At 38.8% G+C, this 13,111-nt stretch overlaps 1 protein-coding gene across 2 annotated transcripts in view; it reads right to left on the bottom strand.

Annotated features, from left to right (window-relative positions):
- Positions 1–9,033: 9,033 nt before the first annotated feature.
- The window catches only part of Nck1 (NCK adaptor protein 1), a 51,440-nt gene continuing 47,362 nt past the window's right edge, over positions 9,034–13,111 (bottom strand). For both annotated transcript variants that reach the window (XM_051206345.1, XM_051206354.1), the window contains 2 exons: positions 11,332–12,044; positions 9,034–9,734 (listed from right to left, as the gene is read on the bottom strand). In XM_051206345.1, coding sequence (XP_051062302.1) covers positions 9,540–9,734; positions 11,332–12,044 — 908 coding nt within the window. In that variant the 3' untranslated portion in view covers positions 9,034–9,539. The remainder of the gene's footprint in view (positions 9,735–11,331; positions 12,045–13,111) is intronic.

The following is a 13,111-nucleotide window of genomic DNA, read 5'->3' as shown; positions in this document are numbered from 1 at the left end:
GTTGGTGGAGGTCAGAGTAGCAATGAAGCTTGAATTGTTCTGGAAAGAGGAGCTGGCCCAAATGCTCAGAATGGGCGTACTCTGCAGCACCCTCCTCTCTGCCCAAACCCAGCTATTGCATCAAGGGGAGCGGCCTGTGAGAGTTCCAGAGAAATGATAACTGGGGAACTTGAGACATCTGCCTGAGGGAGACACCTGGCTCAGTTGTGGAGGGCCCTGGCTCTTCCCTGAAGTCAGTGAACATCCAGGATTATTTTCCCTACTCATCAAGTAGCATCCTCTGCCAAGTGCCTCTGTCTATTCATCCAAGTTAATTAGCTCTGTTTGCTAATACATACTTCTGGAAAAGTGGAGAACTAAATTAATGTTATCACTACTGTATTCTACAGTGCTAGGGTTTGGACCCAGGGCTTTGCGGCAACTCTGCCACTGCACTATATCCCAGCCCTGGTTCTTTTTTTTCCCTCATGAAGACAGGTTTCTTTTTGCAGCCCTTGCTGTCCTAACTCACTCTGTAGACCAGGCTGACCTTGAACTCAGTAACCCCACCTGCCTCTGCCTCCCCAGTGCTGGGACTAAAGAAGTCCCTGGTTCTGCAGCCTCAATTTTAAATACCATTTTAAAAGTCAAAAGGTAAAGAGTAATAGTTTGCAAAAAGTCTGCAAAAAGAAAATCTAGGATATGATATGCTAACAAGATTGGCACCTTGAGGTAGAAGGAATAGGAAATGGAGATTTAAACTGTGAACAAGATTCTTTATCTTTTAAAACTGATTGTTGAATCAAGAATGCACTACTGAAAATTAAAACCAATTTTAAAAAATTTGAAATGAAATCCAGTAATAGAAATTGGCCTCTTAAACTTTAACTCCCCGAGGACTTTAAAAACCCCAATGCACAGATTAAATTGGTAAGATGAGCACTAGTTTGAGAATGCACAATGATTTTTAAATTGAACATATTTTGGTTCCAGTTTCTTAACTTATTTGCAAGATAATATGGGGTTGTTCATTCATTGATTCATTCAACAAACATTCTCTAGGAGTTTACTATGTGCAAAATCTTGGAATTCAAGAAGTTCGTATCTTTTCCCAACTAATGAAGATGCATACAGAAATAACCATGGGGCAGTATTGAATACAATGAAAAAACCATTGGGGATACTGGAAACTGGAGAAACACCCAATCTACTCTATGGGATCCCAAAAGGCTTCCTGAGGACCATGGCACTTAGTATTAAACACAGGAGAACGAATTAGCCTCACATTGTGTTGAAAAAAATCCTTAATTTTGTACAAATAGCAAGGAGCGAGGAGATGTGGTGAGGCAGATAGAAACAAGAGTCTGGTGAGCTTTCAAGGTTTTCTAAGTGGCCTCTGAGAGCAGTATCAAGAACAGATCTGATGGTGGCATTCTCTGCATTTCAGACTTAAAGGTTCCTGAGAAAGCAAAGGGACAGACTAGAGGGGGTTCTGGCAGGCATCAGGGTGAGAGATACTGTCAGTCTACACTAGGTTCCCCATGTCTGTGGGAAGAAACAAAACCTCAAGATGCAGGACTTAGGATAGCAGCTCCTACATGTTGTACAGATTGGGAAAGGCCGGGATGCCAAACAAGACTTTCCTGTTCTGGTTTGGGTAACTGGGTGGAAAGCAAGACCTCAAAAGAAAGAATAGAAAGGAACAGAGTAGGGCGGGGTCAGGGCAGGCAGGGTCAGAGGTCTGCAGAAAGAGGCCGCATGTGCTCAGACTCATACACTTTGAAGGATTTGAAGCACTTACGTGAGCAGTCACAATCCCCTGCCTATGGGGTTTTATGGGTAGTGGGTGAGCTTGTGCAAACAGAACATGTCCACTAAAGAGGATGTGCAGACATACATACAGACCAGAGCAAGGACATAAACTAGGAAGACAGGGGTGGGAGTGGTAGCTCAGAGAAGTGGTTCTAAAAACAATGAGGCATGATGTGATTGCTGAGGAAGAGTCCAGTGAGCTCATCATTGAAAAATGTTCTCTGGATGTAACAAGTGGAAAGTCATTGTAATCCCAGCAAGAGGAGTTCCTGTGGAAGCCTTGGATAAGAACCTAGATCATTGTGGGTTGAAGAATAAATGGAAAAAGTAATGACCATTTTATACAAAGAGGAAGAAAACAACTCCATCAACCTTACATTTCTTTTTCATTTACAAAGAAAATACAGTAATACATTGCAAAATAGTTGTGGGAATCAAGAATGGGGATAGGAAATCCACCAGAAATATGCCCAACTCCAACTTCTTTTCACTTACCTCAACTGCTTCCCAGTTAACACTAAAAGGGGTGTGACTCATGAAATTAACAAAGGTTTAGAGAATAAGCAGGAAACGGGCCTCAGAATGGAATTCCAAGAATATACCCATCTAGTTTGAACAGAAGGGGTTAGATGAGTTCATGATTCAGCAGTCCAGATAGAACAACCTGAGCAAAGCCCAAAGATGGAACGTTTGAGAAACTGAGAATACATACTAAATCAGGATACAAGAAAAGTAAGCAAACAAACAAACAAAAGCAATCGAGAGTAAACCTCACACAGCTGAGCTGTGGGCCAGTCTGCCACTGAGTCATGGGGTCTTAAAATGGTTAGTTCTGCCTAGCATGAATCTATATACCAAGACAACCCAGCCCAGTTACAGTGAGTGTCAACCCTGGGTCAACACCCAATTAGAAACTCAGATGCTTTGCCTCTGCCTGAGCCATTAGATTAGGTGAGGGCTGCTAGATGGCTATGCCTCATTTGCTCAACTCCATCACTTGACACTCCTGACTCTGCTCTGGCTTGCTTCTCTTCTGCTTTGTCAATTCTCTTCCTATACTATCTCTTCAACAAGTTGGGATTTCTTGTCTACACAACACGCCCAAACCAAATTATCCTTTATCCATTTGCTTGCAGGTTTGTTTTTTGTTGAACCAAGGTCTCCAGGAGCCAAAACTGGCCTTGAATTCACTATGTGGCCAATTTATAGATAACCTTTAACTTCCTGATCCTCTTACCTCCAACCACAAGTTCTAGGATTGGTGTACATCAACATGCATGGTTTATATGAACTGGAAATCAAACCCAGAGGGTTGTGAATATTAGGCACAACTACTCTAATAACTAGGCGACATCCCCAGACATTTTGTCAGAATTCATGGGATTTTCTAAAGAATTGGAGGATCAATCATTCAGGCCTGAAGATGAAAGTTGAATGGATGAATAAGCGAGTAGTCTAAAAATAGCATTTCTCCCTATTTGCTACCTAAATCTTTGGGATGTAATTTTGTTAGGAAAAATAAGAACTTTATGTAAAGGTATAGAGAACTGAGGTAAAAAGAAAAATTTGATGACTTTCTTTTCATCCCTAATCCAAGATTCACTCATCAGTCTGAAAGAATCCAGGAACAGGCCAAATGGTCAATTACTTTACTCTGTTCTTATAATCTTCACTTACCCTGCTTGCACAGATTCCCATATATTTATGCCTGTGTGCACATGACATTTAGCTCTCATTTCTTTTTCCTGGAATCCACACAGATAATTTAAAACAGTGGAATTCATTAGACTCTCTTGTTTCCACCAACTCTCTTCCAGCTGAAATTGCCAAACTCCAGTTTTCTAAGCTCTTGTCCGACTTAAACTTCTGCTGAGAGGCTGGAGAAATGGTTCAGCAGTTAACAGCACCAGCTGTTCTTTCAGAGAGGATCTGGGTTCAACTTCTAGCCAAAGTCCAGTCCTCCCAGAATCTAATGCCCTGGGCCTCTTTCCAAGAGCACTATGCAGGCAAAATACCCCCAACACATTAAAAATCAAAAACACAACTCCCTTTGAACATAGTCATTTAAATCTACTGAAGGTCTTCAAGAAATCTCTTGGAACTAACGGGTTAAAACCTTTGAGCCTGTAACAGTCATCTTCATGTAGTTATAGCTGGTTTCTATGTAACACTACCCAATAGCTCCTATTAAGACAGAGAATCAGGTTTTATTCTGAACAGCCCTACAAGTTAAAAGTTCCATATCTGAATAAAACAAATACCAGTATAAATTCTGGAAAACAGAAACATGCTTTGTAAAGCGAGTATCTACATGATATGCTAATGATTTTGGCTTGTCTTTCAATCATTGGTTTGCTCTAAGTGGAGCCCACAACATCTAAGCCAATTATATCAGACATCCCACCTATTAACATCCACAACTATGTGATACAACTTCATCCACTTGTCATTCAATGCACAACACCTCTCTCCATTTAAGTATTGCATCACCAGAATGCAAAACCTTTTTTTTTTTTTTTTCCTCATTGTAATGTAGGGTGAAAGCAGTCCCATGCTTGGGCAACAGAAGATTCAACTTAAAAGGTATGATTGTTTTAGAGTAAGATGAGAAACAGAAGGAGGGGGGCATTTTCTGAAGGTTTCACCACCTTCTGAGAAAGTGCTCCAGATGGGAACCAAGAATTTAACACATGGCTTTGAAGGACATGTAGGATCAACTATATCAACAGTCCAAAATTTTTATCTTGAAACTAAGTGATTATGCCTCAACGAAATCAGTATCTGTTCTCTGTAATATTCCCTTTATCTATAGTTTAGAAAGCATAGAACACTTGTTTTGACACCATTTGCTCTAGAGAAACCATGCTTACTCAGGAGTTCCTGATTTCTTCTGTAAGTGTTCAAAACTATCCCAATTATTCCTGTGTTTAGCCTATGTTTAGACAACACTTAACCTCTTTCTGGAATCCATCGTTTTCTCTCAACAATTTTCCAAAAACAGGTAACTGCAGGTTCATTAAGATATATCTGAACCCAAAAGATGGTTTAAAACAATCTTTTTTTTCCTAAATATTAGATAATTATTCCAAAATGTTATGTTTTGTTTTCCTGTTTAAGTTGTCAATGAGGAACAACAGGAGAAAACCTTTGTAGTAATAAAACTTGTAACAGTGAGACTAGCTTCCCCTATGCTGTAAGCTTATGTAATCTTAGTGGAAACATTTACAATCACAGTTGGTTGAATACTTTCCCAGCATGCATGAGGCAGCTGTTCTATTGTTCAGCATTACAAAAATAAACACATCAGCCAGCTTGTCCCTGCTAAGCTACTGAAGGCATCAAACCAGTTCCGAAATTAATACAACCTAAGTGTTCTGGCCAGAAAACCATTCTTAATTTGGTTTAAAACTCTTCTGTATATATAGCCAATGGTAATCGAAACTCTTTAGCTCAGCAAGCATAGTTAATTTCCTATTTTATTCGACAAGTCTCAGCAAACCACATGCACTTTCAGATCAAGAGATTCCTCCTCTAAGTAAACTAGAAATGCACATGTAACAGCAAGAAACTAGAGTGTGAAGAGTGTGCTGCTTGTTTTGCTGTCTGTAGTGTTTAGAACATAACAGAGCTGAGTCACATAAACTTGCTGAACACCCCCAGAACAAGCATATCTACCTCATATCTAATTACCTTGCAACAGAATCAGAAATTTGTTTTTTCAACCCCCTGGATGTGATTCAGAAAAATCTTATGTTGAACAAAATTGAAGAAGTGACCACAGTTGTAAAGACTTGAACACCGTTAAGAGAGCAAGGCTTCTTTTCTTGTAATAAAGTATTAGAATGAAAAAATAAGAGCTCTAATGCTACATTCCTAACTCATTGATTGGGCCATGGGAAGAGTTTCTGAAAAATGGCCCATTTCATATTCAAAGCCAAAAACTCTCCAAGCAACAGGAAAAATAGGGAGAAATAATAATTTGGCTATATATTATGGGGCAAGAGTTGGAAGAGACTTTATTATTCTGTTTGAATGTCTTTCACCATGTGCACTATGGGACCAATCACACCAGGTTCCAGCTGATTATTAACTCAGGAATTCAACTAATATTGTCAGCTTATTTTTAAAGGAAACCATAAATGACAATGCTATCTGAAATCTCCTGTTTTTAAGTACTGTCAAGTTGAATACTATACAAGTTGAACAATACTTCTCTATTTGGCTACACCACAAATGGCACCAGCAGCAGGTAAAATTCTATACTTTTTGACAAGTAAATAACGGGGTACATCAGGAGACAACACTTTTTCCTAATTACCAGATAGACCATTATTTTTGCAACCTCTAGATTACATGGGAGAGCATTAGAGCTGAACACAACTTACAAGCAATGTATTTACAAGCATGTCCCAATGATCTAAGCTCCTTGCTAGGCCCTTTTATTCTGGCACTATGCCAGAATTCCTTTTTTTTGTTTGGTGGTAGTGGGGACAGCATCCAGGGATCATGCATGCTCTACCACAGAACTACAGTCCCAACTCTACTTGTCTTGATATATTACTCAGGCAGGCCTTAAATTCACAATCCTCCTGTCTCTTGAGCAGCCAGAATTATAGGCTTGTACAACTAGATGAGGGTATTTTCTATTTTACTTAGTGATATATTTGTGAAACAGTTTTAATAGTCTTGGGTGCATGTGTTAACATGAATACTGACTATATGCAATATACACATTATGAAAATAATCAACTCAACCCTAAGATTTATGACCAAGAAGATATAACATTTATAGCTTTTCTTTTGTGGCTAAGCTTTCACACACACATAAAGTTGTTTAAGAACACAACAAAACCAAGCACCTCTTCCAAGACTTTAGAGAAATTTCTGTACACATGAGCCGGGTGGTAATTATAGGTATGACCTATAATATTTAAATTTGGGGAACTAATCAGCTCTTCATATAGAGATGAAACTTCTGTAATAGTGCTTTCCCCAGGCCCTATCTCCTAGTCTAAAACTAGCACACAGAGAGCAGTGTCAAGACACGACACTAGATTGGGGCTGTTTCTAATAGAAATTTGTCACTATCTTTTTCTAAGGATGTTCTGATTCTAAGAAAATTGCTTCAAGTAAAACTCATGTTTACAATATTGAAGAGATGGTTTAAGACACTTTTAAAATTGATCAAACATTGAAGTACAAAGTAAAACAGTGAGAGTTAGGTTTTGTTTCACAGTTAGAATGCACAATTACTGAAGCACCTCCATTTCCTAGGAACTCTAGGTACAACAGGATGCATGCACTCCACCTCAGCACTCCTTCCACAACAGGATGCATGCACTCCACCTCAGCACTCCTTCCACAGGATGCATGCACTCCACCTCAGCACTCCTTCCACAACAGGATGCATGCACTCCACCTCAGCATTCCTCTACAACAGGATGCATGCACTCCACCTCAGCACTCCTTCCACAACAGGATGCATGCACTCCACCTCAGCACTCCTCTACCACAGGATGCATGCACTCCACCTCAGCACTCTACAACAGGATGCATGCATGCACTCCACCTCAGCACTCTACAACAGGATGCATGCATGCACTCCACCTCAGCACTCTACAACAGGATGCATGCACTCCACCTCAGCACTCCTCTACCACAGGATGCATGCATGCACTCCACCTCAGCACTCTACAACAGGATGCATGCACTCCACCTCAGCACTCTACAACAGGATGCATGCACTCCACCTCAGCACTCTACCACAGGATGCATGCACTCCACCTCAGCACTCCTTCCACAGGATGCATGCACTCCACCTCAGCACTCCTCTACAACAGGATGCATGCACTCCACCTCAGCACTCTACAACAGGATGCATGCACTCCACCTCAGCACTCTACAACAGGATGCATGTACTCCACCTCAGCACTCTACAACAGGATGCATGCACTAAACCTCAGCACCCCTCTACCACAGGATGCATGCACTCCACCTCAGCACTCCTCCAATGCTGCCCACAAAGTATCAGCTGTGGAGTTGAGGGTTTCCAGAAACAGAGTTCCATGATAAAGTTCTAACTGCTGCTTTTTATAAAGTCCCATTTTGCTTCATGGGGGGAAGGGAACACACAAAGAGAAAGCAAAAATCAAGTGTCAACTATTAAGAATGTTTACTACCTACTCATTCGGCAAACCACTTTTAAACTGTTTTTCTTAGCATTCACAGTATTTTAAAGTCCCAAAGGTAAGCATATACAACATTTATTTACATCAAGCTAATTTACTACCATTTACCTTAAACAAAAGAGAAATCAAAGACAAACGTAAATTAAAAAGCTTTGAAAGCAGGTATTATAAAGATGGTAATTCATACATATATTTGTTGACTTCTAGTTAGTGGGAAAGGCCAGGGATGCCACCCAGTGGCAACATCGGCCTCTAAGTGATTTTAAGATTTAAATTAAAAAAATTTAACTACTACAATGAAGAAAAAAGTGAAATTAATTTTTACCAGCTATAATTTTTGTACATTAGTGTCTAAAACTGCAAAGAACAGTGATGCTCTTGTGCTTACATGGCAATAGGGGCTTTTGTTACTTTGCTTAAATTTAAATTTACAGAATGACAAGGAAAAATGTGACCAACAGAAGATTGAATACTTTAGTCTCTCATTCACACACACAAAGTACTAGATGGAAAATAAAAAAAATTAAGTACAGTTTACCTAACTATAGCACATTTCCCTACAGCATATCATTTAACTGTTCCAGTTAAAGAAACTAGGGGCATTACTCAGCATCAGAGCTCCCACTTATCATGTGTGAAACCTTGGGTTCAATATGTAACAGTGTCAAAACACAGTTTTCCAGTAAATCTGATCAGATATTAGGAGAGGGTAGGATGCTGAAAGGAGAAAACTTTAAATTACTGCCATGTAGAGTTACTGACATTTGGGGGGGGGGGGGGACCACATCTCACTGTCTACTGTCTCCCCCAAACTAGGCCATGACTTACTTCACAGTGGCATAAATATGGCATTATCTAATACAACACACTATGGTCATAGAACACTGGAAACATCCATTTCATTTCAACAGCTGTCAGGGACTACTTTGTTCCCTTGAACAACCAAGTGAGGAAAAGACACTCCTTTAATCCTTGACATTTTTGTTTAAATAGCCATAAATTGTTTTCCAACCTGTATCCTGGGCCTTTCGAATACAATGAATGAATTTTAAAATGAAGGCACAAACAACATATTTTGTATTTACAATGGCTTGTGACAGATACACTATCTGGAAATCATTTCTAGGTTTCCTGTTTATTATTGCTATTTAGTCACAGAAAAGATTAACACTTTACAAGAAATGTACTTTAGCATATGCCATATAGATATAATTTTATGTGAAGAAGAACTATGGGAGAACAGGATGTCTTTACAAGGAAATAAAGAAACATCAATAAAAGAATTCTTCCACATAAAGATTTTTGAACCAAATTATTCTTTTTCAGAATACAAAACCTTAATTGTTAGATGGGAAGAGAAAAATAGCAAAGACAGTAAGACTAAGAATAAAGAACTCTTGAATATAGCTGCACTGCATATGTAGATAAATGTATGGGTTGAGTTATAACAAAAATACTCGTTAGAACCAGCACTTTCCAAGCAAGTACAATTGGCCCAACGCGCTCAGTCTTCAATTACATGACGAGTTAAAGCTGTGCAGCAGTCACTGCTGATGAGTATCAAGACAAATGTTTGACGAGGTACAGTTTTTCTCCTTGTTCACTTGTAAAGATGGGTGCCTTTTTGTAATGTTCTACAAGTTCTTCCATGGTGCTGAATTTTCGCTGCCCAATGCAGTAAACAGTCTCTTTTAGTTGGACTTTAAAATGCTTGTTTTTCCCTTGAGCTTTTAGTGATACTGAGAAATCATTTGGCTAAAAGAGAGGGGGGGGGGAGTAAACATTGTGAAAGCCATGTATCAGAATTAAAAATAAAACACAACTGCTAAAACCTGAACATTAACTAAGACACTATGCTAAATTATTTACATAATCTTTATTCTTCAAAAGAAACCCTTTTTTATAAATGAGGAAAATTAGGCTCAAAGAGCATGCCTACGATCTCTAGGATAGCATATCTGGTTAGACAGAATTCAGACAGGATTCTAGAGTCTCCTAACACTCACAGTGCCCACAGAAAATCTATTAGGAGAAGGGGAAAAAAAATGAGACAATTCCAGACTTTCACTCCATCCCCTTTCAATTCAGAGCTGGACAGTACCTGACTTAAACACACTACTTTGAATTTTCAAAAGTAAGGGACAAATAAGAATTCAACTAAACTTTAAAATTAACGGTGACAAACACAAATTCCTCAAGGGCCAGAAAAAAAAAAAAAAAAAATGTAAGTAAGACAGAAGGAAGAGGATGTGGCCAGACTAAAGAAGACATACTACTCTTCTGTGATTGTTGCTTTGCAGGAATAGAATCCATGTGGACTGGTCTTCGTCCTTTTTTGCATTTTATTTATGAATATGGGTGTTTTGTCTGCATGTGCACCTGTAGATCACATATGAGCAGTGCCTGTGGAGGTTTGAGTTGCCATGTGGTCACTGGGAATAAAACTGGGTCCTTTGAGAAAGGACTGTGGTCCTAATCTCTAATAGCTATGCCATTTTTCAATTTGTATGTTTTAATAGTCTAGCTAATACTGTAACATAATTTACCTTTTATTGAAAATACATTTCAAATGATGTCATATAGGTTGTTAAGGCCAGGCAGTGGCAGCACATGCCTTTAATCTCAGCACTTGAGAGGCAGAGGCAGGCAGATCTGAGTTCCAGGCCAACAAGGTCTACAGATCAAGTTCCAGAATAGCCAGGGCTATACAGTGAAACCCTGTCTTAAAAATCTAAAAAAAAAAAAAAAGGCTGTTGAGGTGAATAAAAAGCCTATATAGTCAGGTACAGTGTCACACACCTTTATTCCCTGCACTGGCAAGGGCAGAAGCAGGTGGATTTCTGAGTTCAAGACTAGCCTGATCTACACAGCGAGTTCCAGGGCAGCTAGGGCTACATAGTGAGCCACTGGGGGGGGGGGAGGGGGGGAAGAAAGAATTTTAATCAAACAACTAATTTATGAAGACACATAATTATTTTTTTATAGTTAAGAGAATTCCTGTAAGGACTACAATGATTGCATTCTTATACTTTACACCTAGTAGAAGTTTAACTTGCATTATTCTATTCTCAAGGAAGAAACCAATGCTCAGCTTTCCCCCATTTTTCAGTTTAATAGGACAGAAAATATTGCAAAAATGCAAAATCAATACAATCAAGAAAGCCCATTAATTAATACAACAGATTCACTGATCCAGCTAGCTAGCGTATTCAAAACTGGTACACTGGAAAGAACACTATGATCACATCCTGGCTTACAACTTGGGTTTAAGGAAGCCACTTAATCACTCTCTCCAATCTTATTTTTAAATACTTGGGACTCTGTTTCCATTTACCTTTGAAAACCAACTTACCGAAGATTCACTATCACGAATGAGGAAGTCTCCTTCATGTCCCCTTTCATTTAATGCCATTTCTGCCTGGTGTCTGGTGACTTTGCCATAATACCAAGGATTGCCAGCAAACTTTCCAGTGAGTGAAGGCCTAATGTAATCACACTGTGGAGGCGATGGTTCCAAACCTGAGCTTAATGGATTATTCTGCATAATGGTAACATAGTTTTTTGGTACCAGGCCAACCATGCCATTGATTTTCCTGCATTTCCACCACTCTGGGTCATTTTCCGGCTTTTCAATAACATCCATTACATCACCTTTCTCAAAATTGAGTTCTTCGTCATTGGATGAGCTGAACGGGTAAAGAGCCTGTACCACATGCAGTACTTGACCTGTATTTAGGTTACTGACAACTGCTGCTAATTTCTCTGACAGAGAACCTACATGGTCACCCAAAGGACTGTCACCTTCTTCAGTCACATAGTTTGAAGGAAACCATCCAATTTGTCCATTGTAGCTGCCACGCCACCACCCATCACTGCATTTCTCCATGACGATCACCTTTGTCCCCTTTATCAATGACAATTCATCCTCTCTCTCAGCCATGTAGTTAAATTTCACAAAAGCAGGCATGTTGAGGTCATAGAGACGTTCCCCTGGATCAACAAAGCTGTCATCAGCAGGAGATGCAGTATCTGGAACACTAGGTTTTCTTTTCACTTTTCCAATGCCTGTTTAAATAAAGAGAAAGTAGTAAGACTACAGCTTCAACTCAGTACTCTCAGCCCAAGCCCCTAGATGTAGAAATAAACTGACATGATGTAATCATCTTTTGAGAAATAAAATACAAGTTCTTTTTCCTTTTTTCAAAGCCAAATCAAATGAACTTAACTTCAGTCATGGGATAGTTTATCTCCTCTTTCTTCTACCAAACCCATTAAATAACTACATAATAATAAAACTGTCATGTTAGGAAGTAGTTTGGAAAAAAACGACGTCCAAATTCCCAAATATTGTCTATAAATGTTTGTTTTCATTTAAATGGTTATAAAAAAAAAAAAAAGAATACACCTTGTATCCTAGTTTCTCTGATGGTGTGAATTATAGGAAAAAATAAATAAATAAAATTGTCATGTTGAAGTTTAATAAGTTTAATATAAGTATTAATATAGTTTATTTCTCTCATAGCTACATTTAAGAACACAAATACCCACACAGTAATCCCACACTTGACATCTTAGTTTATTAACCTAGATTTTGTAAACAGCTGTATAAAATGAAAAAAATTATTTAAATTAGTACCTGATATACAATATGAAATTGTATTTGGATAATCTCATTTGATAATTTCTTAGTTTCCAAAACCAGATCATTCTATGTTATGTTTAAAATATTATTTACTCATTTGTTTCCCTCCATCACAATTCACATAAAGCCTCCCAAAAGGCAGGGATTGCTCACTTTGCTCACTGATAAAATCCCAAGGAGCTGGAAGGGTACTTAGTACATAGGGAATATTTAATGTATTTTTACTAAAAGAACTAAGAAAATGAACCTATCAATCACCTATCAGAAGAATTGCATACCTCAAGCAATCGGGCATTTTTAGGGCTGCTCATTTCTCAGCATATTATTTGATATCTTGCTTTTTACTTTGAAAAACTACGCAAAACTAATCAAACTTTTTAGAGACAGGGTTTCTTTGTGTACATCCTAGAAATTGCTCTACAGATCAGGCTGGCCTGAAACTCAGATATCCACCTGCCTCCAGAATGCTGGGATTAAAGGTGTGTGCCAC

This window comes from Phodopus roborovskii, unplaced genomic scaffold, assembly GCF_943737965.1.
Source record: "Phodopus roborovskii unplaced genomic scaffold, PHOROB, whole genome shotgun sequence".
Classification (NCBI taxonomy): Eukaryota; Metazoa; Chordata; class Mammalia; order Rodentia; family Cricetidae; genus Phodopus; species Phodopus roborovskii.
Note: the sequence above shows the minus strand (reverse complement) of the source record. Positions and strands in the feature narration are given on the sequence as shown.